This window comes from Neopelma chrysocephalum, unplaced genomic scaffold, assembly GCF_003984885.1.
Source record: "Neopelma chrysocephalum unplaced genomic scaffold, ASM398488v2 Primary Assembly neopelma1_75, whole genome shotgun sequence".
In the NCBI taxonomy this organism is placed as follows: domain Eukaryota; kingdom Metazoa; phylum Chordata; class Aves; order Passeriformes; family Pipridae; genus Neopelma; species Neopelma chrysocephalum.
In genome coordinates, this window is record NW_020897736.1 from 9,145,548 (window position 1) to 9,173,097 (window position 27,550).

The 27,550-nt window shown below is 53.1% G+C and overlaps 1 protein-coding gene across 1 annotated transcript; it reads right to left on the reverse strand.

The window, feature by feature from the left end:
* Nucleotides 1-1,957: 1,957 nt before the first annotated feature.
* Nucleotides 1,958-27,231, reverse strand: RGMA (repulsive guidance molecule BMP co-receptor a). The gene is made up of 4 exons (XM_027688234.1): nt 26,932-27,231; nt 19,725-19,840; nt 7,288-7,799; nt 1,958-5,083 (listed from the first exon to the last, which is right to left on the reverse strand). Exons 1-4 carry the CDS (start codon nt 26,943-26,945, stop codon nt 4,388-4,390), a joined length of 1,338 nt encoding a protein of 445 aa, XP_027544035.1. The 5' UTR covers nt 26,946-27,231; the 3' UTR covers nt 1,958-4,387.
* Nucleotides 27,232-27,550: the final 319 nt, after the last annotated feature.

Below are 27,550 nucleotides of genomic sequence, written 5' to 3' on the forward strand. Positions count from 1 at the left end.
TATATGCTCCTGAAAAATGGATTTCCTAATGGAAAGAGTGACTGGCTGTTAGCCATGGGGCTGCGGCAGGGAGAGGGGCTCGGCTGGAGGGAGGCACAGGGGCTGCAGGGAGCTGGTCTGGGCGTACGTGCCTGGAGCACAGGGGGGTGAATCTACCTGAGGCCAGTGATTTTTTTTAATTTTTTTTTTTTTTTAATTTAAGGAGACAGGTAAGGATATGGGCACCCTGATGCTGGGGACACCATCTTCCTGGCACAGCTCAGCCCAGCATCCCCCTGCCCACCCATCTCCACAGCACCACACTAAGAACAGTTAAATCCTTCTCAAAGCTGATGGAGAAATGACCCCTCCCCACATCTCACTGCCAGGCAGGTCCAGTCAGTCCCACAGAAGCATATCATCCATAAGGACGTGGTCCATGCAGTGCCATGGCCACCCCAGGGTGCTGGGCAGGGCTGGGGCTCCGGCTGGGAGCACAGGATGGAGCTGTGGTCACTCCTGCTGGCTCACCTTGGCAAGGGGACCCAAGGTGTCCGGCAATGCTGGCACGGAGAGCAGGACCCCCAGCCCTGCCTTGCACCCACCTCAGTGAAGGGATGGGAAGGCTGGGAAGCCCCCCTGCTGTGCTTTATGCCAGAGTGGACCCTCTAGAGGGCAGCTGGTTCCCGGAAAAAAAGCCATTTTTTGGTGAACAACAATATCTTGCAGTTGTGGCTGTTCCTGGACAGGACAGCCAGGTGTGCGGAGCGGCTGCTCACCCCGAGTGCTCGGATGCAAAGCTCAGACCACCTGAGGCAGTGGCCCAAGGCCAGGGGATGGGCAGGCACAGCCACAGAGGGGCTGGAAACCCCTTCCAGATCACAGGCAGTGGCACTTGAGCTGTGGTCCATTGCAGGATGATGGGATGTGACTCTGGGGGCTGCACTTCACTGTCCACGAAGCACCGTCTGAGAGCAGTTTGAACCTCCCGAGGTGCCACAGGACCATTGCTGCCACCACCAGTGTCCCTGCATGGCCTGTGCCTTTCCTGCTCACCTCCTGGGGAAGCTTCAGTGCCATGTGTGGTTAATGAGGATGGGGCATCCTTGTCCCTCGGGGGTCACCATGCCCTCACATCAGCACCTTGTCCCACCAGGATGTGTGGGTGCTGCCTGCTTGCTGCCCCCTCGCTGCCTGCCTGCTGCTGGAGAGCAGGGGACCATTGAGTGAGAGACACCTCCCTCTCCCCCCCAGTCCCTGTGCTCTAGGCACCTTTTAGATGACTTTGCAGATTTGGCTAAACCTGAGCTCTGGTGAAGCGTGTGGCAGAGGGCCTGGGTTTGGCTCTTTCCAAAAGCTTTTAGTTCTCCAGGGCTCTGAAGGAACGGGAGGTCAGGTTTCAGATCTCGGATACTGGGCGTCATTGCATGGATTTGGCCAAATAATGTGTGTTTTGAGTTGGTGCTGGTATTCCACCTGCCCTCAGAATGTCCCTGTGCCCAGCTGCTGTGACAAGAAGTCCTTCAGATTTCAAAAATGGAAAATTTAACTAAAAAAAAAAATTGCAATTTTGCTTTTCCTCATTAGAGGGCAGCAACAAACCCAAACGGGACAGGAGAGGTGGAATGGAGGAATTACCATTACCAGATGCACAATACAATCTGCTGGGGTGAGCAGGGGAAGGGTAATGGCACCCCCTCAGACTCCATTGCTGCACATCTGCTTCCCCAGCGAGGCAAGGTTCTAATGGTTTATTACCTATATTTTTTTCCCCAACCCCCTTTTCATTTTTCTCATTTGGCTGTAGATAAATCAAACTCAGAACGAAATTCGCAGAATTCAGGACAGAAATGAGCTCTCTGAGGGTTAGAGGTGGGAGAGAGATGCTTTGGAGTGAAAGCTGAAATGGGGCAGCCTTCACATCCCACATGGGGAACAGCACCAGGCAACACACCGGGAACAAACCGAGACCCACTCGTTTATTGTCAAAAAACCTCAAACTTTACTTGCGTTTCTCTCAATAAATAATTTACAGTATGTACATATGGTGACACTCCCGAGGGTCTCAGCGCAGGGAGGAGGTGGGGGGGGCCTTCTCATAATGCCCCCCCTTTGCCTATGTATTTTTTTTTCTTTTGTTTCCAAGTATCGGGTCCTTCTTGGCCACACTTCACCTTTAACCAGGACTGGGTCAAACACAACCAAAATAAAGTGCTTCACTGTTTGCTTCTAAAATAGGGATACCCCAACCACCGTATGCCAGTGGCCACCACTGGAGCGCCCACCTAGACAGAGGGACTGAGCCACGCCATAACCAGACTTTCCTTGGGTGGAAACCATCCCTAAACCACAGCACGTTGTGCCATGGGGTGATTGTTTTACAGGAAAGGGAGGTCTTAAGGGAATTACTGACCTGTTGGCACACTGAGGCTGGGCCAGCTCAGGCAGCTTTCAAGCAGCACCGTGACTTCAGAGGGATGCTGCGCACAGCTGCAGTTAGATATGGGGCAACACTGCAAGAAACTAATGTTTCCTCTGACCCAAATTTTGGCTTTTAAAACTTGAGTTTTGAATTTCTAGGGAAGATAAAAACTTTTTTTTTTTCCTTGAACAAAGGAAATAAAAAGTCCAAATCAGCCTGGCTGAACAATTAGTGCATTGGGGAATTAAACTGTCCTGTGCCATGGTCCAGTGGCTGCTCCCCTCAGAGTCTCCAAACTGTGATATCCTTATTTCAAAATTTCCCTAAACAGAGTATCTGGGGCACCAGCAAACAAAGCAAGGAGCAAAGTAGTAAACACATCTTTTTGTTTCTTTTCTTTCCTTAAACATTTAAAAACCAATTACATCTCTTCATCTGTACAGTCACACGAGATCAATGCCAGGGCTCTATATATTAAAGAGACAATATAAATTACATCCATTGACACAAGTTTGCATTTCTCTGCTGCTTTACAAATGGAGCTCTAGAGCTGTTAGGACACAATGAATAGTCACGCTGAGTATTTACACCAGGCTGCCTCTTGGCACCAGCCAAACCTAGCCTGTTCCCACCTCTTTTGGTGCTATAGCTTGTCTCATCATGCCCAGAGACCTCCCATGAGAGCAAAGAGGTGCCCCCAAGTGTGACACGTTTTGGGGCTTGTTTCTGGGAACTTCCCCCTGAGGAAAGGAGGGGAAACCCATCAGGAGGTCTCAAAGGCGCAGACCAAAGGTAGTCTTGATTTGTTCAGTGAGCAATGGGGTGAACCACAGAGGAACATGGAGAGGAGGAGATGGGCAGCATTACGTGGTGGGGAAGGAGACTATTGATGGTTTCGAGACAGGGAACAGACATTTGGAGGCAGCTGGGGGGGGTCCTCTGCTGCATCCCATCTCCTGGCTGGATTTCTAACATTGCCCCATTTCTGATTCAAGCCCAGAACGGCTTAAGGTGCAACTGGTCTGCAATGGGGTTGCAAGCCGTGGCCCCAGGATGGGGAGCAGAGCAGAGACCTAGCAGCAAAAAAGGAGTGCCACACTCCTGCTCCACCCCAGGGCCAGACCGAGCTGGTGAGGGGCTGGAGGGATGTGTGGATTGGGTCTCCCACTGAGCAGCTGCCCCGCTGCCAGTTTTAGGGGACCAGAGAGCAAATGCTGTGAGAAACTCATCCAACGCTGGGCAGAAGTTGCAGGAACCACTTGAATACTGGCCAGGTTTCTCCCACTGCTATCAAGAGTCCACGGTGGGTCCGGGCAGAGACAAGGGAGACAGGAATGAAACTACTGAGTGAATCAGCCGGATGAACTGGCTGGAACGGAAGATGCCCTTTGTACCACAGCAAACGCAGGCCAAGGCTTGAGGAACACATCCTCCTTCCACTCAGAAGATGCCTGGCACTAGCAGCCAAGCAAGCGTGGGATCATCCCCCACCACTTTGGCCCTCTGCATCACCTTCTGCAACAACAGGGCTGTGGGCAGGACATGCCCAAAAAGCAGAGCCCAGCCATGGCGATTAGGATGTCCAGCCCTGCTGTGCTGCTCTGTGCCCTCCTCACGGGCTCTGGCCTCCGAAGACAAAGCCACGTCCGTGCACGTCAGTGTCACAGTCACCACGTGCATTTTTGGGACCTGGGGGAGCGCTACGAGGAGAGGAGCTACAAGGGTTCCTCAGTACCCACTCTACTGGGAGTAGGAGGAGGGGAGAGGTCAGGAAGGTCCAGACAAGGTACAGTCCATCAAAAACTCCTGACCGGTCCCATTGGCAGCATGTTCCTCCCAGGCAAGAGCTGGGAAGGTGGAGGACTTGCGGCCAAGAGAGAGACTGAGGTCTGAGGACAACCCGTGCGGTTTCCAGCACCTCCATCTCATCCCTGGTTCCCTCCTGCTCCCCTTTGCCTGTTCTCCATGGTGTGATGGAGCAAACCTCTATAACAAGCACAACCAACTCAAACACAGCAGTGCTACCCAGAGGGTAGGATGTGTTCCTGTGGGAGCCATGTTGCCCGGGGCCAGCTCCCGTGTCCTTTCATAGAGGTGCAGCTTGTCTTTGTTGGAGTGAAGCATCTTCACATCCTCAAAGGCATAGTAAGCAGCCAGCATGAAGTTGACGTCCCCCGTGGTGAGGAGGTCGAAGACGCAGGACTGGAAGTAGAGATCCTCCACGGGCAGCTTTTCCCTGCACTTGGCCGTGGCCGTTTCGTAGGTGAAGGCCTCGGGGGGGGCCGGCAGGCTGGGCCCCTTCCTGCGAGCACGACCCTCCGTGGCCTGAGCCGAGCGGATGGTCTGGAAGTCAATCTGCTGGTTGAGTGGACAACCACGGAGGCACAGGTAGAGGCCCTGGCTGTCCCGGTCCTCCACGGCGTTCACCACCTCCTCCGGCATGCGCACGGCAAAGGTGAGGTACCGCCCCACCTGCCTCACCACGATGGTGGTGCCGATGTACTTGGCCTGGATCTCGATGTGTTGGCCCGACACCTTCTCGGTGATCTTCAGGCTGTTGGCTCCGTGCTTGTCCCCACCGTTCTTGGAGCCGTCGGCGAAGGCAGCGGGGAGCTCGTCCATCTCTGCCTGGTACACTTTCTGATCCACGCACTCCTGGAAGCTCTTGAAGATGATGGTGAGCTGTGGGGGAGGAAAGGGACAGGGTTACAACCACTGATGACCACCTGAGAGGACACAGCCGCCACCAGGAGCGGTGTGGAAGGTGGATGAGCTGGATGCTCAGTCTGGATGGGAGAGTGACCTTCAGCTCATGGGCAAGTGCTTCAGGCTTAAAAGCCCCAATTTTAGCCACCCAGACATGGTCATCCTGCTCCAGCAAAGGGATATGGACAGGGTGTATGGAGTCAAGACCCAAAGGCTGAAGTGAATGTACCACCTGGATCTGCAATGTTATCTCCAGGCCCAACGCAGGATCTTCCTTGCAGCTGGAGCTGGGTGGAGTATCCCTACTCCCAGGCCTGTGGTGGCATGCCTGTGCACGCAGCACTGCCTCGCCTCCAGGGCTGCCAGATGGCAGCGGGGGATGAGTTCTGACTCCCTTAGAGGCAGTGGAGCTTTTTCTCTCACTCCCATGACATTTACATCCCAAGGGCTGGACCTCTTCCCTTCCCTGGCCACTCACAGACCAACCGAGTCTTCCCCAGTGGGCCTTAGAACATGTCATGCTCCACCTCAACCACGCAGAACCACACAGGCACACACGTGTTCAGTGTGTTCCTGTGGGATGGCCCTTCTAGGGGTGATTTTGTGGCGGCCTTGGGAGTGCTGGGTTAATGGTTGGACTCAATAATCTCAGAGGTCTTTTCAAACCTTAATTAATTCTGTGATTCTATGATACAAACCGAGCCCAACCTCACCCCTGGCTGAGGTCCCTTGCCAGAGGAAGGACCTCACAGCACTTGCTCTTCCCTTGCTGACCTGGTTTTATGGGGCAGACCTGAGGAGAAGGATCAGTAGAGTTTGCATGGGAAGAAGAGCAACTCGCTCTTCTTCCCACACAAACGACGCTTCCTCTTCCACCTCTGGCAGAGTTGCTCTTCTTGCACCTCTGCCTGTGAGGGAGAAGTGGTAAAGGGGATCTCCTTCCTTGTGGTCCCTGGAGGGGACTGAGACCTGGCCAGAGTGGGGTAGGGCTGGAGAAGTGAGCAGAGAACACAAAGAGCCCTATGGGCTGAGTGCTCCCATCCTTTCCAACAGCATAAAGTCCTCCAGCCATGACACAGCAGTGCTCTCCACAGCTCATGCTGCACATCTCATGACTAATAGCTCCTCACCACAAGCCCGTGAGGCAGATAAGGAGTGAAAAGGCTCAATTAAGATGGTGATCCTGCGATCCCAGCAGGTCCTTAAGGACCACTTTCCTCAAGCCAGACTTGCAAGCTTCAGCAGTTTTCGATGTCTTTTAGCGAGTAAGGAGTTCAGAGTATCTCCTAGGAGGTTTATCAGGGACAGGTCAAAACCTCAATGCAAGCTGAGAAGCAGCCCATCCAACACGCTTCTCTCCCAACACACAGGGAGAAGACGTGGAACTCCCAGACGTGGCAGGACAGGACATTTTCCAAAAACAAGAAGATGCCTCCTGCTGAGCCTCCCTTTTTTTTTGGCACAAAAATTGCCCTGTTAGCTTTAAAGCTTGTGCACCTTGGGGCAGCACACCAGTTCCTCAGCCCCAGGTCTCTCCTGGAGCTGAGGCCGCGCCACACAAGTCCTGCTGTATGACAGCAGCACATTTTCAGTTGGGTTTTCTCAGTGTTTGCCTCGTACCTTCAGGATGTTTATTTAGGCTGTCAAAGCACCTCCAGAACAGACTGTTCCCCACAAAATGCCTTGACTTGGCTGCAAACCACAGAGACAATTACAAGCCTGGGCAAAGGGGAAGGCAGGACGAGGAGCTCAGCTCCCTCCAGCCTTTTCCCTGCAAGCTGCAGCTTCCCTGGAGGGCAGTCCTGGGTTTGCCTGGGCCTTGGGTGTCCCCCAAGAAGTGCTACCATGATTCCTGGGCTGGCTGTCCAGCAATCTGGAGTTCCAAGGTGGGAGCCCTCTTAAATTTGCAATCCCCCACTTGGCCATGGTGGCCCCCTGAGCTGCAGCATCCTCAGCCTGCTCACCATGATGGGGCTGGACGTGCTCAAGAAGAAACCACAGGCTGGGGATAAAAGAAGAACGTACGTCTCATATTTAGGGACAAACATTCTAATTCAGAGGAGCTCACGCTCCATCTTACCCTCCCCAAGGAGAAGTGCAAATGGGGGAAGAGATGGAGAACAGAAAAGCTGTTCAGAAGCCCCTCTGTCCTTGCCCCTGGGGGCACATCCAAGGCTCACCTTGCTGGTGGCGGTGGCCGAGGAGCCGGGCAGCACCGGCGTGTTGGTGACCTGGACGTTCAGGTAGTTATTGTCTATGAGCGGCCAAGCCCCTTGCACCTTGCAGGTCTGGAAAGTGTCCGTGAAAGTCCTGAGGTGGGGGTCCCCGAAGAGCCCGCAGTGGGTGTAGTTGGGGGTGGCCGAGTGCCTGTGAAAGCTCTTCTCGTAGTGGCAGATTTCGGGGCTGTCGGAGCGCTCCTGGCTGTCCCCGGGGGGCAATGTCCGGAGGCGGGGCTGGGACGTGGGGCCATCCTTGGAGCAGTTGTGCTGCACCATGAGATCGTCTATGCCATGCACGGCAGAGTGGTAGGCCAGGTCGCCCCTGCAGGTGCGGGCGGTGCGGCGGGTGCAGTGCGCGTACGCGCGCAGCGCCGTGCAGAACTCGGGCGCCTCCTCCGCGCCCAGGTGGTGGGACCCCGACGTGGCCGCCCAGAACTCAGAGTTGCACTTGAGGATCTTGCATGGAGACGTCACTGCGGGAGAGGGGAGGAAAGCACACAGGGTGGTCAGTGCCCGCCTGTGGGACACCCAGCTCTACCCCCGGCGAGAGGCTGCGTCCTCCTCCCGCGGCCCGAACTCATGACACCGGATCTACCGCGTGATGGGACTCACTCACCAGACGTGACCCTCTCACATGACCCAACTCTCATGCATCAAAGCCAAAGAAACCAACAGAGTCTGCCCCAATTTAAGCCAAAACGGGAAAGAGCACCCAGCCTTTAGATGAATGCTCCTGGGGGAAAACCATGGCGTGGAAGAATGGGACACATTCATAAGCAGTGATAAGGGAGGATCATTAATGTGGTGTGAAGATGCAATGGGGTTTTTAATGCCTTTTTAGGGTTTGACATTCAAAGCTCTGTGCTGCATGAGGTTCTGGGTGCTGTGTCCAGACTGAGGTCTACCAGCACAAAAATCTGCCTCTCTTCCTTATCCTCCATGGGCATGGGAAAACCCAGTGCTGGCACAACCGCTGTGCCCAGCCACATGCCAGGTTACAGCAGGACCGTGACCCACCCTGCAGCACAGCCAGAGGCCCCCCCACCATCCCCATGGCTGCAGCAGTGATGGGTACAATACTTGCCCGTGTTCCTGCGCCTCCAGAAAGAAGCAGGAGCCAAAAAAACCTCTTTCTTGGCTGCTGTGTGGCTCTGCCCAGCCCTGGGAGCCCATTCCCCACCACGGCCCGCTGAGAGAGAACAAGAGGTGGAGGAGAAAAACCGGCGTGGCAGGTACAGGGATGCCAGTGAGCCCCCGCCTCCCCTTCCCACCCGCCGTGCATCGCCCAGGCGGAGGCGAAGCCAGAGGCTGCAGGGCCTTTGCCGGGCTCAGCTGGAGCCCTGGTGCTTCCTGGCAGGGAGGAGGAAGGCAAAGAAAATTCAGATCCTGTTTTTTTCCCCCTGCAATGTCTGCTCCCTGGGGCAGTGTGGCTTCCCTGGAGCAGCCTGGAAAGCAGCTGTGCAAAAAAAAGCACATTGGCCATCGCTGAACTGTCGCAGACACTGCTCTGCCCCTGCCAATTTGGAGTCTTGCTGGGTGAACCCAGGCTCACACCACTTAAAATTCATGGCATTTTCCTTCCTCTCCTCTTAATCGACCCCCTCGGAGTGCTTGGAAACAGGATGGGCTAAGGCACAAAAGGCAGCAGGAGGAGGAGAAGACAAGCCCCACCATTTCCAGATGCTATTGTGGTGCCTCTCGCAGGCGTACCCATATATTCCTGTCTCGGGGTTTGTTTAGAATGAGCCTGGCAAGGCACATGTGCCAAAAGCATTTCAGATTTGTTTAGAAAGAAAGTTACAAAACCCAGCATTGTTTCAGGGAAAACAGTATGTTTTAGTTTTAAACATCACAGTGATGGAAACCTAAACAGAGTTGGTGCTAGAAAATCAGAAAGGGAGAATGAGACTATAAAACACTGAGCAATTCGGCTGTGAGAAACAAGCCTGTCTCCTCTCTGTTTCCAAGAAGAGTGAAGTGCAAATAGGAAATGGTGACAGGTTCCTCACAGTTTTAAAATTCATGTTTAATAAACTCAGATGCTAGCAACAGCACCGAGGACCCGGGAGCTGTTTGGTCTTGGCAGCATCCCATTTAAACCTGCAAGAAGCATTGTGGAAAGCCTTTAACTCATCATTGACCACAGGTGACTCAACAAAAACGTTCTGACCTGGGACACAGGCTCACATTGCTGCTAAGTCTTCTGCATGCATGGGAAACATTTAAACATATTTATTATTTCATATCCCTCTCTCATTTATTCCAGGACTGTGGTTTTCCAGGACTATCATAGTGGAAGGTAGGAGTCAAAACAGCACAAAGGAGTGTGACCAGTGCCACCACTGCTGGTTATCCCAAACCCTTGTGGCATCAGGCAATTAAAGTCATTGCTCCCTAGTAGTTATGCTAATGTACAGCTTGAGGATGCCTTGAGGTTGCATGTGGCAGAAGGCACTGTCACTGCAGACAGACTTGCCAGCACAGCCCCAGGAAGAGCTGGAGGACACATCCCTGGACACACAGGACCCACACACCTCACAGCGCGGTAAGGCACCAGGATGCACTGCACAAAGCATCCCAACCTGTGAGCAGAGTCCAGGCTGCAGTAGTACTCTGGCTGCTCCAGCCCTTCAGCTGCTGTGTAGAGGGGAATTTTTTAGCAGGAATAAAGCCACAGCCCCCTGTTCTTTCAGGACTTGCTTCAATCGCTTGGATGAGGAGATGCAGGCATGAGCTGCAGCTGCCTATAGGCAGAGTGGGCTCCGCAAAACAGCCCCCCACACCCAGTGCAAAACACAGCCCAGTGCTGAGCATCCCTCACTGCCACTCTGCCCAGGGTCACACATGACTTTATAAGGTACTGAATTGAAAAATCCCAACAAAACGGAGGGCAGGGAAGCGCATCTCCTTCCTCCCCGGGCCTGAAGGGGGAGCGTTCTGCTCTGAGATGTTATCGCTCCAGTTTTGGCACCCGTCCCCTTCTTGCTGTTTCGCTCAGGGCCCCATATAAGGCCCGATCTCCCAGGCCAGGTGCCGCGGGCAGCGCAGGGGCCGCGCACCCTCCCCATCCACTCACGCCTGGCCTTTCCCATGGACACTTCTCCAACCTCACCAGCGGCCACCAGGTTTGGCGATTCCCTCACACTGCTGGGCAGGGACCATGGCCAACAAAGGCTGTGGAGGAGAGCAAACACGACCCTTACCCCTCCCGACAAGCCTTGCCTCTCCCCTCTGGCAGCAGCTTTGGCACAGTGGTGCAGGCTCATTTGTACCCGGGCCAAGAAACGATGTTTATTCAATTTCGCATAATCTATTTTCCATCGACTCACAATGGATCTGTTTTTCAACCACAGATGACTTAGCACGGAAACAAATCCCTCTCAAGCAGGAACCCAGCAAGGCACTCCTGGGATCTGTGAGACATCCTCAGGTCTGGGTGAATTCTTGTCCATGGCAAAGGGTCCTTCATCCCATAGACAGGTGACTTCAACCCCTCCAGCCACCTTCCAAACTCCCCATCATCTCCTTTCAAGACCTTGGTGGCACTCAAACCAGAGACAAAATTTCCTTTGTTATCTTGAAACCAAGGGGTTTGGAAAGCTTAAAGCCAGAGGAGATCACAAAACCACCTGGAGTAGGGCGGCCCCCCCGTGTAGCCCAGTGCCCCCCATTTGTTCAGGTACACCTCCCACGAGGATTCCTGCGGTCTGTGCAGAATGAAAAGCTGCCCCGTTCCTCGGCGGGCTGTTTCAGGAGTTTATCACCTTTACAAAACACGGGTCTTGGTTCTAAGTGGATTTTATCTGATTTCATTGTAAGGACATAAAAAGAACCAGCGATTTTCTCCAAAGCAGTAAAAGGTCCGTTAGTAACCAGTGTGTTTCCCACAAAGATATTTACACACTGCAATCAAGTCCCTTGTCAATCCTCCAGATAAGCTAAACGGTTTGCACTTTTAAGTTCTCACTGGAAGGTGTTTGCCCAGCCCCACCATCAGACCTCCCTCCAGCAGCCTTGTTTCCTGCATAACCTACCACCCCGACAGGCGATACGGATAAAGGACACGCTCACAGCTCTCCCGAGGTTGCCCCTTCCACCGGGACACTGAATTGAGCAGGCACTGAGATGTGACCTTTTCCAGAGCTCCTGATTTGGAGAGAACTGGTCCTCCATTGAGCAAGCATCCCGTGGACCACCACACACTCAGGCGTTTGGGTTATCACACGACCCCAGTCCTGCTGCTCTGCCCTTGTCATCGGTACATTATATTACTCGCTGTCAAATTAAGTGTTCAAACATACTACATGCACACATCTAATTTTAACAGCACTTAATTACCAGTGCCCCCCTATTTTCCCTTAAGCTGGTATCAGGTAACCTGGATTTCGTTTACCCAAATCACGCTCTTTCAGAAAACTAGCACAAAATCAACATTTCATCTATTCTCCTGTAATTTCTCTAACAAAGAGAATTACTGGAAATTAATTTCAGTAAGCAAAAGCCAACTCTTTTAAGACTCTTGATTGCATTTTAACCAGACCTGTTAATTTTAAAGTGTTCACTGCTAAGAGATGTTGTTTAATATCTACTAACGGGCTGGAAAGTATTTCATCACCCACATGTGATGCAAATACATCATCCTGCGTTTTTCCAAATACATGGATTGAAGTGTAGATGTGCAAGCCTCACACATGCAGTAAAAGGCTTTTTCAGAGAACACAGTAAAACGTAATTACCTTTGGCCTCAGATCTGAGCACCCAGACTTAGGCTCCTAAACACATATTTATTTAAGTAATCTAAATAAACATATTTATGCTGACACCTCAATAGGAAAGGCACGATTCTCTGAGGTGCTAAATACCAGCAACATTTGCCAGGAGATGTGGGCTGCTCTGCTCACAGGCGGACAGCAGTCACCACCAGCACCAAAATGACCCCAAAAGAGTTAGAAAAAAATAAATCACATTGCTGCTTAAAACATGCCTGAAGGGATCCCTTCCAGCAAGTTTTCGGGAGTCCAAAGCAAAAACTGAGCCCTTTGCTGGAAGTCTACATGAGCCACCCCAATGATGGCCATGCTGGTCCCACATCTTGATGCCCAGGAGGGTTGTCAGATCAGACATAAAGAAGACACTTTTTACAATTAGGGTGCTGAAACATTGGCACAGGTTGCCCAGAGAGGTGGTGAGTGCCCCATCCCTGGAAACATTCAAGACGTTCCTGCCAGTGGCGGGGGGGGGGGGGGGGTTGGACAAGGGGACCTTTAAAGGTCCTTTCCAACCCAAACCATTCTGTGATTCTATTTTATGACACGGATCAACCGGCGCCTTGTCACACCAGGGAGAGAAACGAGCCATCGGTGCCATCAGCAGCCCTGAGGGATGATGGATGGGGTGTCGTGGGCAGGGGCAGCTCTCCCGAAGCCCCACAGGGCACCCTGGGGTGAGGAAGACCCAAGGGCCACCTGACCCAAGCTTGGTGAAAGGATTTGTGCGTGAAGGCAGCGCCGGGCTCTTCCAGCGACCTCCTTTGAACTGTTAATCAAGCACAATCTTGCAGAATAATAGCCTGGTTATTATTGCCTTGTTTGCATAACAAAGAGGCCCAATAAAACTGATTTGACTGTGCTCAGAGGGGGTGTGAAAGATCAGCCCTGAGAAAAGAGCTGCAGGAATGCAGCAAACTGCTCCAAAGCCTCAACCCAGGAAGAAAGACAATGCAATTTGCCATCAAGAAAAGCCCAATAGACCAATAAATTACCCATGTGCAAAGGGATTAGATCAGGTTTCAGTTGCAGTGAAGTGGGGGCAGGACCGGGAGGAGGGAACTGAAGGAGAAAAATAAACCTGACTCTTAAAGAGCTCAGGCTCATATTTTGCAAGGGTGTGCGTGGGGAGGTTGGCTCGGTGGGGCCACCTTCCACGCTGGGGCCGGGGGTTTGTGCTCTTTTCCACTGGCAAAAGCAGCACATGCACTAAATCCAGGCAAAGGCTGTATTTGTGTACGACAGAGTAACTTTAGATGTACCAGAGCGCACACCTCAATCCACACAGCCTCGTTTAACCCAATCCTTGTCTTGCTCAAGAGGATGCTGGGGAAAGGAGAAACCAGTTCCTTTAAGTCAAAAGAAGGACACGATGGAGTTTTCTCGTTTCAACCTGTGTCAATCACTAAAGCATCTGGAGGACCTGCCACGGCCAACTCCCTTTTGTCCTCAGCACCGAGTTCACGGCCCCCCATCCCTCCTCTCCAGGCGTCGCAGAGACACGGGGCAAGTACAGGCAGGAAACAAGCAGAGTCAGTGTCTTCACCGGCTACAGCACAAACTGTCGGATGCTGCCGAAGGAGCCCTTGATGGCTCCTGTCACTTAGTCAGCTCTTTTGGCTTGGAGAGTCAGCTTACTGCTGACCCGGCATGCTCAGCGGGAGCAAATGCATCTCTCCTCAGCCCCCCGGCCAGCCCCGCACCTCTTCCAGCCTCTTCCAGCCTCGCCTCGACATCCCCGTGCAGGGAGAAGAGTGAGCAGACACCACCGGAGAGGGCATCAGCCATGGAGGTGGCAGCCAGGGCCATGCTGCTCTGAGAACTACTGGAAAATCTTGGGAAATTCAGTAGGCATGATGGGCTGAGAGGAGGAATCAGACAATGCAGCAATGGGGTCACAGACTTCGCTCTTAAATCTTCCTCCTGCGATTGAGGCCTCAGCGCTGCCTTTGCCACAAACACTGAGCTTTCACCTGCTCAGAGGAAGCAGCACCAGTGGATGGTTCAGAGGATGCAGGTTTGGTCCACTACAAGCTGGTGGGTGGAGGATGAGGAAGGAGGGAAGCAATAGGGAAGTGATCTCCTCTGACTCTCCATCTGCAGAAGGGCACTAAAAGTGCTGGCTCTGCACCACAGTGTGCTGCAGGCTGGGAAGCTGTTGTGGAGCTGCACACCTGACTTTCCCAGTTGGAGAGCACCCCGACGTTTTCACCAAGAGTTCCCAGGAGCTGGTAAAACTCCTTGGGGAAGTAGTCCATTTTACAGATGAGGACACTGAGGATGTGAGGGGTTTCACCAAAGACGAGCCCGGTGGGAAGAGAGGTGGATTTGCACTCTCATCCCTGCAGGATACATCACCCTCAGCTTCCTCCCTCAGCCACCACCACCCATGTCCCCCTCCCTCTGAAGCAGCGGTACTTGGATAAGGTCACCTCTGCCAGCCACCCCCACTGCTGAGTGTTTCAGGTTTCCAGCAGACATCACTCTCCCCGTGCCAAAGCTGTTTTCCCAGGGTGCCTTTGAAGGCACAGCTGCCACCCACCAGCGCCCGGGGGCCCCCCAGGTGTGGCAGCGGGTCCCTCACCCTCCTCCCCCTCGCCCAGGCCGCGGCGGGGCTGGCAGGGAAACGCTTTCTGCTCACAGGTGTGGATTCCCTCTAGGAATAATCATCCCTGCCGTGCTCTTGTGAAATTTCTACCCTTCAAACGCAGAGGTAAATGAGATACAAAACAACGAGATGGAGAAAAGCCTGGAGCACATAAATCTGGATGAGGCAAATTTATACAATTAAACGCCTGCCAAAAAATTGCGGCATCTCAATCGGAGGCGTTGGTTTTGTGCAGGGCGTGGGGTGGCAGCTGCCCGGCTGGATGGCAATGGCCCCATGAGCCCATCAAAAATCCATGTGGACACCTGACTGATGCTGGAGCCACTCCCAGGGATGCAGGGGATCTTGTGGATCCTTTCCTGCAGGCTGGGCTCCCACTCAGAACCAGACTCCCTCCCCATCTCTCATGCCCCACAGAAGCCTCAATATCTGTCCATCCTTCACAGCCACAGACCTTCAGAAGTTTATTTATTTTTAAATGCATTAGATTGCTGCCCCTCCTGGGCTCAGGTTTTAATTTTAAGAGAAAAAGTAACTTTCTAACTGAATCCACACCCCCAGTTCTGCTGCTCCCCCATTCCCATCCCCAGTACAGTGATACTCTCATCACTGTGAGCTGGCAAAGCCCAGAGTCATGATCCATCCCTAAAATGTCCTGCCACATGTCCTTGTCATCTCAGAAAGGGCCAGCTGGAGTGTGTCACACAGCAAGAGAAAGAGGTAGCTTGTCCAAAACCCAAACCGCCATAGATCATTACTAGGGCTTTGGGGACCAAAGTCAACAGCTGTCCAGGAAGGAGAGGAAACCGAGGGAGGAGAAAATTCTTTGGGCTCAAGTGAAGCTTGCTCTCTGCCTGACCCATAAAACCCTGTATGTCAGCGATAGCTCCGCTTGCTGGGAACTGAATGGTCAAGCTCCCGTGAATGCTCATGCAGCAGAAAGTGGGATTCAACACCCTTCTGAAGGACCTGCTGTCCCCACAGCTGTGGGACATGAGCCCCCGGCCACCCCACACAGCACGGTCAGACAGAGCGGTTCAGTCTGTGCCTACCAGGGCTGTGTGTGTCGGAGCCAGCTTGTTCTCCGCAGTGAGAGCCCGATGACTTCATCAAGGGGATGGCATCTGGTTTTGCAGTTGGCCATAATTCAATTCTCCCCCTTGCTGCAGGAATTTCAGCTGGTGGAGCAGTGATTTACTCAGCCGGGCTGCACTTGAGTGCAAAGCAATCTTGAGGCTACAATCGAACGCCCTGTTATTTTGAGAGCTCACGGACAAGGGAATAAATATCCTCTTCTTTTCATCCCAGTAGCTGCCAAGTGCAGGCTACAGAGCTTTTTAAAGGCATTTAGGAGCTCTCCTCTAACAACTGTGCTCCGGATGCTGCGCATGGTCAAGCAGGGCCCTGCCTGCACAGTTTACTCCTGATTAAGATGGGATTTGCCAGGACAGCCTGAAAAAGGCCAGGGCATCCCTTCACCTGCCCCACCACAGCTGCACCTCCAAGCATCCCCCATGCTCTCCAAAAACCCTTCCCTATCACCCCAGCACACATCACTTCTGGACTGCAGCAGCCCTGAGTTCACCTCGTCCCCCTTCAAACCACCTGGGACCCTGAGGCTTTTTTGGTCCTAGGTTCCCACACTCCCCCTTACTCCAAGTTTGGTGTCTGCTCCAAGAGGAAAAGCAAATCAAACCAAATCACACTCATCCAAATGGACCACAAGCCCTCATCTTTGACCTTCTTCACTGTCCCACTAACATTCATCCCTTGAGAGCAGTAGGGCTTGGCTGTGGGATCCCCTGAGGGACTGACGGGCTGAGGAGGGGCTCACTTGGGCCACACACTGCCCTGCCAGAGCCTACAATACTTCATGGGATGTGCCCATTAGGGAGCCAGAAGAGAGACCACAAAACTCATTGTCACTGGGGCCGCACTGGCTCTCCAGGGACAGCAGGTCGGTGCAGAGCCCGAGAAGAGCCCCCAGGTCAGGAAGTTTTTGTGGCTGCCCAGCCCTGTGAGCACTTTCATGTGCACATCCGACTCGGCACAGCTGTCCAGGCCACAGAGAAAGAAACCCCAGCTGCTCCCATGATAAATCCAGTCATTCTTAATATCACCTTGTTCCCAGTAACCAAGGGCCAGGAATTTAATGATTTTCTGTGGAAAAAAGCAACGTATCCACCTCATCTCCTTTAAAAACAAGGTGCCTCCTTCCGGCCCCACAACAAGCCTTTCTGGCAATGGCAAAGAACTCACTGTTCCAAGTACCAGATGAGCTCCGAGCAAGCAACAAAACAGGGAAGCCAAAATATTTCCAGGTTTACGTTTGAATCCCTCCCTTCTTCTCTGCCCTGACAACATCCCGCACTGGCACCTCCTCCCCTGCTGCTACCTTCCCCAGGTTGGGCTCCCCCTTTACAGCACTGTGGGGGTGTTGCCTCGGCAGCCTCTAAGCCCCCATCTCAATTTCAGCTTAATGCTGCGATCACCTCCCTGCTACTGAGACAAAAGCCATTTATCAACCCATCCCATCCATCTCCCAGTAGGGTTGGATCCTTATCTAGAACCTACTGCATTGCCTGGATGGACCAAGGCTTGAAAATTCCAAATTTTTTTGGAGGCAGGAGTGGCAAAGCTGAAAACAAACAGGGACAGCCAAAGCTTAGCACGAGGGGGAGAGCAAAACCTGATGCACCTGGAGCAAAACACCCAGGGCCAGATTTTGGAAGCACAAAAGGGTACAAAAGAATTTGCAAGAAAACTCAGCACAGCCCGTACTGGGATGCACAGACGGGGGTCAGCCGAGCACCCCAGGAAATCAGGGTCTCAGCTGGAAGGGGAGAGCGCCTGTGAACATCCAACACTGGGACTTGGCACAAGCTCCAAGGAGGGCTTCTGCCAGGAAAACTGTCAGCAGTGGCCTGCTCTGGCCAGACCTCCTTCCCCAGCTGCCCCAGGGTCATCCTGACCCACGTCAGTGCCCCCAGCCCGAGGGCACTCACTGGTGGGGGCCGCCCAGGAGGCAGCAGGGTGAAACCATCGGTGTGAGAGCAGCACAAGTGGGAATCCAGCCCGGGGTGTGAGTGTAGGGGGGGTTAAGCAAATAAATAAATAGGGCAGGACTCGGCGAGGCACTGATCTGACACGCCGAGCGCCCGCCTGGGCAGCCTCCAGCGGCCCTGCTCACCCAGGGCTCTCAGGAGGGGTGCGAAGCCTCCTCATTGCTGGAAATCCGTTGGGAACCCACAAATTCCCAGGAAGCGCAGGGAAAAAGGGGCGAAGGATATGTCAAGGAATAAATCCCCCCTTTTTCCCTACCTTCCCACCCCAAAAAGCTTTCGAAAAAGCCCCCAGCGCGCTCCCAGCCCTGGGCACGGGGAGCCCCGTCTCCGCCTGCGCCCCACTCCCGCGGGCTCCGGATCGCCTCGTTCTGCCAGTTCTTTGCACCTTATTTGACTGCTGAAGGGAGAATCAAACAAAGCAGCCAGCCAGATCTCCTATCAAGTTCTTTCTTGCACCGTAAATCTCACAGCCTCGACGCTTTGCAACTCAACCGCTCCGAAAAGGGCGTTAAGCAACACATATGGGAACAGCTCCAGAGTTTCCAGAAAAAACAGGGGGTTCAGCTTCCAGCCTTGCTGGGAAGTCCCATGGGAGAAGTGAGGTCCAGAGGGCCAGCGCTGGAAAGGTTTTCCTTTCGCCTTCGGAAGAGGGCGAAGAGGGCAAAAAGGGGAGGAAGGGCGTAAAGAAAGTAGTTATTTATTTATTTCCTACATGTGTGTGCAAGACTGCTTTACCTAGGGTTATGCAAAAGAAAGGCAGAGGCGATTTAAAAATTAATAAATTAAAAAGAGTAAAAGGAAAGTTTTACTAAACTAAAATAAAGAGAGATGAGGAGATTTAAGCCTTAGAGCTTTTCTTTCTCCCTCCTGCTTTCTCTCCTTTTTTTTTCCCCCCTTGCAAATGAAAAAAAAAAAAAAAGAGGTAAAGAAACTGGAGAGTTTTGGAAGGAACAAATCCGCCTCTGTGGACTGGGTTTCCCCTCCCCCAACAAAAACAAGCACTCAGGGCTTGAAGGAATTTGCAGGCAGAGATCTGCCAAAAACATTGTGAAAAACTATGGGGGATTCATTGGAAACAGATGGCGTTTTCAGCTGTAATTCTGAAATTCTCCCCTTTTCTGACACAATACAAACAGCGGGGCTGGGGCTGGAGGGGGGGCCGAGCCCCGCGGCGGGTGCGAGCGGCCGGCCCGGGGGTGCCGATGCTCGCGGGACCATTTGGTTGCCATCCCGCCCTCGGACAGCACAACAGCTCCCAGCCCAGCCGGGGCGAGATTTCCAACCAAATAAAGATGCCGAGCCCCCAAACCCCCGGGAGGAGCTGCGGGGAGAAGGGGCGCCCGCTCGGAGCGCCCGCGCATCCTCCGCCCGCCGGCCCAGGTGAGCGCCGGGGCCGCGCTCCCCCTTCCGCGGGGCCCTGCGACCCCCTGCACACCCCACCTTCCCCAAAGCACAAAGCAACGACCCCCCTGAACCCCTCCGCAACCGCTCCCTGGCTCTGCCCTTCCCGGGGGCGCTCCGAGCGGGGACCCCAGTGCTCTCAAGGCAGAAATTTGGCGTCGGGGAGCTCAAGTGTGCCGCCCTTCCCACCCGTGTCCCCCTTCCTTTCACGGCACCCGGGAAGGGGAGAACAAGGTAACCTGGCGCTGTCAGGAACACCCCCCCCCCGGCTGCCTTCGCCGCTTTGATTTCCACCATATCCTTCCTTGTGGGATGAGGAGCGGGGAGACAAAGACGATGAGGTCAAGGAAAAACACCCACCGCAACTGCTCGGGGAAAGGGGAATTGGGGGGGCACGCACCAAATCTGAGCCCCACTTGCTTATTTTAAACATGTGGCAAACTGCTGCGAGGAGAGGGAGAGGGAAAGAGGCCCACGGACAGGGGAATGGGGGCGGCGATCCAAGGGCTGCCAGAAACACAGGGAAGAAGTCTGCAAAATAAGGAGGCTGTTTCTTACCTGAAGGGAAGATGCAGAGAAAGACAGGGAGGATTTGGAAAAGTCCCAGGGCTGTGGATCCTGCCCCTCTCCCCATACCCATCCATCCAGCTCGAGCTTTAACCACTATCCTCTCCCTGGAAGAAGAGTTTAAAAAGGGGGAAAAAAAAGGGGGGAGAAGGGAAGAGAGGAGAAAAAAGGGGAAAAATAAATCAATCGAAAGAAAGAACTGGGGGAAAAATGAAATCAAAAGCCCCACATGGCTCCGCAGAGCGCGGCAGGGACGGGCGGCCCCAGCTCCGGGCTCCGCACTGAAAGATTACACAGACTTTTTCTCCTTCTCCTCCTCCTCCTCTCCGTCCCCTCCCATTACAAACCAGCCCAAACCATCAATCATCCCGCTGCCTCCCAATGCCTGCATCCTCCTCGGCGCCTCCTCCTCTGAGCGCGCCCGCCTCCCCGGCCATGCTGCGGGAAGGGGCGGGAGCGACTGCGGCCATGGGAGTGAGGGAGGGAGCGGGGAAAAAGAGCCGGCGAGAGGCAGGCAAGGGGGTTACTGCTGTGGATGGAGCCATCAAACTCTCCCGTGCCCTGTAGGAAGGGAGTGGCGGTGGTCCCACGCAAGATGGGCTGCGGGAAGGGCTCTTGATGTCTCCCCGTCTCCTCCCCACCGTCACGCATCGCACCTCGGTGGCAATTTGGGAGAGGGGCTTCCTCCCATCCCGTCGGGTCTCAACACCCACTGTGTCCTCTCTGCCTTTTTCCCATGGGCCTGACAAGAGCGCTTTGGATTGCCCAAAAATTAATCAATTTGGGGCAAAGGGGCTGTCATACAGCAGAGGGGGAAACTGAGTCAGGGAGTCTCCAGGCAGCTGGTGTGGGGCAGGGATTCATTGTGAGAGCAATGCTGAGGACCCCGGCCTGCTGGGGTATGGACTGCCCCGGCACAAGGAGCTCCTCCATGTCCTCCCAGCCCTGGCAGCATGGTAGGTGTGAGTGTTTCACAACCGATCCAGGTCATTCACCTGCACTGGCACTGGCAGTGGTGAGGTAAGGCCAGGTGACTCACTTACAGCAAGTTTCATAGATCCTTATCATTAGGCTGTCACTCCTTAGATAAGGGGATAACTGTCAGGTACCCCAAATCCAGCTGCTAGCCTGCCAAGGACTGATGGAGTGGACTAACATATACCTACACTCTCTCAGGACCTCCACCACAATCTCATCTGCATCACCAGCCCACGTATAGAACTGGTTGTTCGGCGTTTGCTGGGGGAAAGTCTCACCAGGTGTGTTGGTAGGACTGTCCTGAGAGTCTCACTCTGTAAATCCCCCTTAGAGACCCTTTGGGCTGCCCCCAGGCAGACAGCAGCCCGAGGAGAACTCTACCTGCTCATGACCCATGTGGACAGAGCAGCAGCTTGGAGCACACAGGCATTTGCCTGCTGGGCTTCAAGATCCTGCTCTTTTCCACCTCCTGCAATGCCACAGCGTGAGGAGGTGAGCAGATTGGATCTTAATCCCCACCAACTCAGGTGTCGGCTCCACCCACGAGAGGGCTAGGCCAGGAGCAAGGCATTAGCTTGGATCTCTTAAAAATTTCCCTTGAAGGATGTTTTAGCCACAGTGAACTAAGACAACTTCACTTCTGAATGAGCGTGTAGGCTTTAATAACTTCCCTGTTTTGGATCATTAGCCCTCCTTTGATCGAATGCCCCCTTGCCACACCGATGTTTCATCTCCTTTCTCTTGGGCTTCTTATACAAAGAATGAAGGGAGGCTGGTTGTTTTACACAACCTTTCTTCCAACTCTGTAAGACCATGGGTCTTCTCTCCTGCAACTTGTTATAGGCTGTAGGCCTGGGATGCTCCTTGACTTTTTTTCTAGTTGTCCTTGGAAACCTCTTTAGTTTCCACCTCACAAACATCCTTAAGGATGATTTTTGGAGTGACAGTAGCTTAAAGTCTCCAACAAGAGTTTGTGATCTCTTCCCTGTCTCGGATGGAATCTGTAATTCACCTACAACAAATATCCCATGGAAGGAGGAAGAGGAGATGGAAATAAATATCCAAGAAGCAAAGATATCTATTAACACCTATTTCTCTGTGAGGGGTGTGAGCCCCCTGCCTCCAAATGAAGGAGGAGCTTCTCTGAGGCTTTATCCAGGCTGCAACAGGAATTAAAACACTGAGGCTTTTCCATCTGGGACCCAGATGGGATCCAAAAATCCTGTGGCCTTTCCTGCCTGAGTGGAGATCTGTCTTGGTCCTGCTGGCCCTAGAGCTGCAGTCAGATGGTGTCCACTAAAATCAGAAGGAGCTCTGTGTGCAGAGGAGCTGCCAGAGCGGGCAGAGCTGGGCAGGAGATGAAAGCTGGCAGGCCGGATCCAGACCTGTAGCAGAAGCAGTGTGGGAGGAACACCGACTCGAAGCACCTCTTTGTGGGGGATGTCAAACAGGGGCAAATATGTCCAAACCCTGCCAGCTGCTCCTACCACCCAAGAAGAAATGCCTGCTGATGGGATGTGTAGGCAGCTGGAGCTGGAAGGGGCCTGGGAGGCTGGAAGGAGCCCGGAGGGAGGAGGGAGAGGGTCTGTGAGCTAGGGGGAGCCCAGGAAAGGGAGGGGAGGTCCAGGGGATGGGGTTTCAGACCCCAAATTCCTTTCTCTTGCTCTCACCCTCGCCTCTTGCAATGTGACTTTTGCTTTTATTTCAAAATGAAAAATATCACTTCTGCTGTTATCCCCACTGATGACATCTAACATGATCTATTTATTTTTAACTCAAAAAAAAAAATCTGAATTATGAACTTTTAAAACCCAGCTGTTAAATAGCTGCTGTGAGGCTGTTTTGATGGTTTGAGCTAAAGCACCACTTTGGTATTGCCGTTTTGGGGCAAGCTGACACATTGCAACGATAGCCTGGAATCCAGTTTGAAGCCTCATATTTAAAATAAGACCCTTGATGGAAACTCTGCCTTTGGTGTAGGGAAAACTGCACTGCCATAAAGCAACGGTCGGGTGCCCCTGGCTCCAGTTTGTAAAAATTTCTCCTTGATTTTGCTCCGTTGCATCATGCATTGCAAATGGGATTGCTGTTCTTGGCACCGATCAAAGCAGCGGATTTCGCTGGAGAAAACAACAGATGTGTCCAAACCGTAACTTCAGGGAGGAAAAGGCCCCAAATAAGGTGCGTTTCTGAGATCCTGCTCCCCCTCCTATGTTTTTCAAATAACCTTTGCCTTTCTGATTAGCTCAATCAAAGACCTGGACTTTAAATTGCCTGCTGAATCACAGGCTGTGTGAAATTCGGGTCTCTGCCTTGCTTAATGGGGATATCCAGGCTTGGAAACATGGAGCAACTGTGTTTTCCCTCTTAAATCCCGTCCAGGACTCCCTGTTTAGGCAGCACTGAGCCCAGTGCTCTTTGCAAACAGTGTGTGGGAAACCACCCACCACTAAAACGCAACCACAGCAGAGCTCGGCCGTGCAGCGGCTCAGCCCCAGGGCACAGGCACCTCCACGGTCATCTGCACATTGATCCCCGTGTTTGCTGTCATTGCAGAGGGGTGACTTGTGAATCACAGCCTTCTCCGAGGTTTTTTCAGGATGAGCTGGAAGATTCCCAGTTCCCATGGGACACTCAGCCGAGATCACCAGCCTGAACTTTATTTTCCTCTGCCCTGCGTCACACCGTGCGTGGCTGTGGGATTTAGTGGGGCTGAATGGATGTGGCTGATTTGCACCCAAAGGTTTGCAGATGAGAGCTCCCCTTACAGCTTTCCTAATGGAATTATTCACTACCTGTAATTATATGGCTAAAACAGTAAATATGGGTATTTCTGAGGACTGCAACTAGTAGTTAGAGGAATGGATGTCAAGGCTCCTTGTCTGCTCCTGACTCTCCCATGAACTTTCTGCGTGACCACTTTTCACACCACTATCTCCACACATGTGCCTTTGCCTGCTCTGCCTCAGGATAAGGTATTCATCTCATGGCCTGTCTGGGATAAGCCATGATCACCCCTGCGAAAAGCTAATCCTGAAATGTTCTGCAGTGATATGTGTGTAGGGTAAGCACCAAAAAGCAAACTGCTCCTTAAAGGAGGAGGAAAGGAAGTTGAAGTGGAAACCCCCAAGTTTTTGTCTGAAGAAGTTTGACAGCTGATCCAAAAATGTTTGTGGAGGTAAACCCAAACACTTGTGCTCTGAACAGTGCCCTTACTAAAGAAAAAAAACTTCTGAACAAGAACCAACAAAACCCCAACATCTTTATGCAGTAACAGCCACCTCTGATGTCTGCAATAGTGGAAAATGCTGCAGTTAATTTCAAAGACCTTCCTTTTACTCATCACTCAATTTTTTTATCATTTTACAGTTTCCCTGGCTGAACAAGCAGATGCTCTCCCTGAGCTGTGCACCTCAAAGCTGCTGAATACACATCTAAACCCCCTTCCCTACCAACCAGTTGCCTTGCAGGTAGAGCAGCTGACAGGGAAAGTGTCCTCTCAAGGTCTCCTTACTGCCCTGCAGTGAACTTGGGCAGCAGCTGAAAGGGGAAGGCAGAAGTGATGGCACAGAACTGGGCTCAGAAGACTGACCCACTCCTGCATAGCAAAGTGCAGAGAGGAGTTTGCTGGTTTAGATAATCCCCCTCCCCACAGCTGCCCCTGTGAACAACAGACTCACCAACCTGGCTGTGTAAAAAGAGGCCAGTGGGTTGAAGGTGGAATAAAATACAGCTTTGTAACACCAATAAGTAAAATATAAGAATGCTTTGTTGACCTGCATCTTTGCATCTGTCGATTTGTGGACTATCAGCAGCCCCCACTGAAGTCGTGGTGGGCAACCCTCTCTGCTCAAAATGCCTCCTTCAAGCTCACAGCCATAAAAATCACCTCTAAATGCTGAAAACCAGCCAGGCTGGACAAGGGGAAGGGAAGATGGGCTGTCACCCATGACAGAAAGCAAAACAAGCAGCGATATTTTCAGAGTTCATCAAGTCAACTTTTTTTTTTGACTGGTGACATTCATTCGTGTCTCTCCCCTTCCCTTGCTTGCAAAGCCTGACTCCTACACATGGGAGCATGTAGCCATCCCTTGTTCGGCAGTGTTTGGAGGGCTGGCTGGAATTCACCATCTGTATATTTAGTTCTCTGCAGGGAGCTGGTCTTCCTGGCCTAGTCTTCTCTTTGGGGTAAATATCAAGCAATATCTCTTTAGTGTATCTTCTTCACATCTAGGCTCCCCTGTGAAACACATAGGAGACGGGCTGGGAGGTTCCCAAGACCGAGTTCAAATGGCCAAATGTTAGCTCAGCAGAAAAGATGGCTAAATCTGAACTGCCAAAAAATGCTCAGAATCACAGAATGGTTTGGGTTGGAAGGGACTTAAAGATCATCTAGTTCCAGCCCCTCTGCCCTGGGCAGGGACACCAGAAGAGTTGCAGAGAACTGTGTGTTTATCAGCAGAGACAGAAGCCAGGCTGTGGAACGGGACAGTCTTTCTCTGCTGCTTTTAAAAGCTCCTGATATATTGAGAAAGTGCAAACATAGCTCTCTAATTCCCCATCTCTGACTGACAGGTCAGCTAAGGACATCTCCTCCATCTCGTTTAAAGGTGGGAGATGGCATCAAGTGTTTGCAAATCTACATCTGCAGCCCATTGAGCAAGGGGTGTTTGAAGGATCCTATGGAAAAAGCTCTGTGAAACCAAATCACCTTTCCCAAGTCCCCTTTTGTGAATTCCTGACAGCAGTGGCCAGAAATACAACCCAACACAGGAAACCTTTCCTGCCCTCTCGGTCATGAAACACTAAGTGACAGTGTCCTCAGCTGATTTAAAACTTTGTCCTGAATATCTGAGAAAGAGACATTCCTTATTATGAGCAGGGGGGAAAAACTCAAACAACTTTTCCAACACTTCTGTAGGACTTTGGCAAACGAAACTGGGAAGTTTTGTGGAGGGGGATCATCTCGGAGGTGGCACCAGGCATCCTCCCGGGTGTGCCCGGCTCGGGGCTTGGGCTGGGGCTGGGCTGGGACTAAGGCTGGGCTGGGACTGCGGTGGACTGGGAATGAGCTGGGCTGGACTGGAACTGAGCCTGGGCTGAGTTGGGGTTGGGCTGGGACTAAGGCTGGGACTGGAGCTGGAGCTGAGCTGAGCCGGGACTGGGGGGAACTGGGCTGGGACTGGGCTGGGCCGGGGCTGTGGCCCCGCTGGGTGGTGCTGTTATCCCTGCGCCGCCTGCGAAAGTATCCAGTTTATAAAATAAATGCAATCCAACGCCGCCTTAAACCACATGACATAACAGCAGCTTGCGAGCTCCCATTAAAATCTCAATTTGGGGAAATTGATTCTACCTCTGAGCAATTGCGATGCAATTACTCCAACAGGCAGCAATCAAGAATCACATCAAAACAACACCAAACTTTCATCTCCTGCCTCGCAACCACCACCACAACAAAAAGCACCTGTCTTGCAAACGCAGCCCGGTTTCCTTAAATATATATAATTTTTAGGAAAGGCAACATGCATGTCCCAGAGTGGCAGTAAGCCCGGACAGGGGCTGCGCTGGCCGGTGCCTCTGAACTGTCCTGGCTGGGGGCTGAATTTTGTCCCCCGTCTCCTGGATGAGGTTTAGTGCCATTTACGGACTCAGGGCATCAGGAACAAACTCTCTCCCCCTGCTCAGCCACGCGCCAGCTGCCCATCCACAGATGTGACCATCCCTGCCATATCCCACATCTGTCCAGCTGTCACCCTCCCGACCTTCTTCCCCTCGGAGCTGGCAGACCCCCCAGCGCTTGCAACCAGAGGAGTTCAAGGAAAGCTTTGTGCCCCCGCTCCGGTCTCGATAATCGCGATCATCCCCGGGAAGAGCTATCCAAGGGAAAGGGGGAGATACCGGGGAGGATGTTTTCAGTTCTCATCAGTGGTCTGCAAGGAATTACTCGATTGACTTAGCGCAGCAGGGAGCAGCTTTAGTGGCAACCATCAGAAGGGAGGATAAATGAATAACCGCATGCACGCCAGCTAGCGCCGAGCCGGGCAGGGAGCGCTGGGCAGGGAAAATGGGAAGAATCGAGGTTCCTTAAAAAAAAAAAACCGGCCGGGGAGGGGGGAGGCAGGCGGGGACCGGGAGCCTCAACAGGTCCGGAGGAGGAAGGGCCATGCAGGGAGCCGGGGACGTGCGGCCGGGGGGGCCCCCAGCCCCCCGCCCCGCTTACCTTGGCGGCCGCATCAGCCTCTCCAGCCCCGCGGGGGTCGGTGCAGGCAGCGGCGGCTTTGTTTTTGTTTTTGTTTGTTTTGTTTTGTTTTTCCAGGAGGGTTAAATAAAACAAAAATAAAATAAAATAAAATAAAAACTAAATAAAGAAAAACCCAAACGAAATAAAATAATAAAAGCCCCCGAGGGTCGGAGCGGGGGTGGCGGGGGTGTGGAGGCCGAGGGGGGCGCGGGCAGCCCCCCGCCCTGCGGGCAGCCCCGGCGGGGTGCAGGCGGCCTCGCTCAGCGGGACGCGGGGAGCCGCATCGCCCTCCCGGAGCATGTGAGAGGCAGCGGAGAAGATAGAGCCAGATAGGGAGGTCCCCTCCCTCCTCCCTCCTTCCCTTCTCCCTCCTCCCTCCTTCCCTCAGCACACGCTGAGCAGCGTCGCTCGCAAGAAGCGGCGGAGGGAGGGCAGGCGCAGCCCCGGCCCCGGGGAGGGCGGGCGGGGGGTCCCCGCTTCAACACCCCCCCGTCCGACCCCCAGAACCTCCTCTCCTTGTGCAGGCAGCCGGGGCTGGGGGAGATGGAGGGGGGCTTGCAGCGTTCATCTCCTCCCGGAGGGGTGGGGATGCTCCACC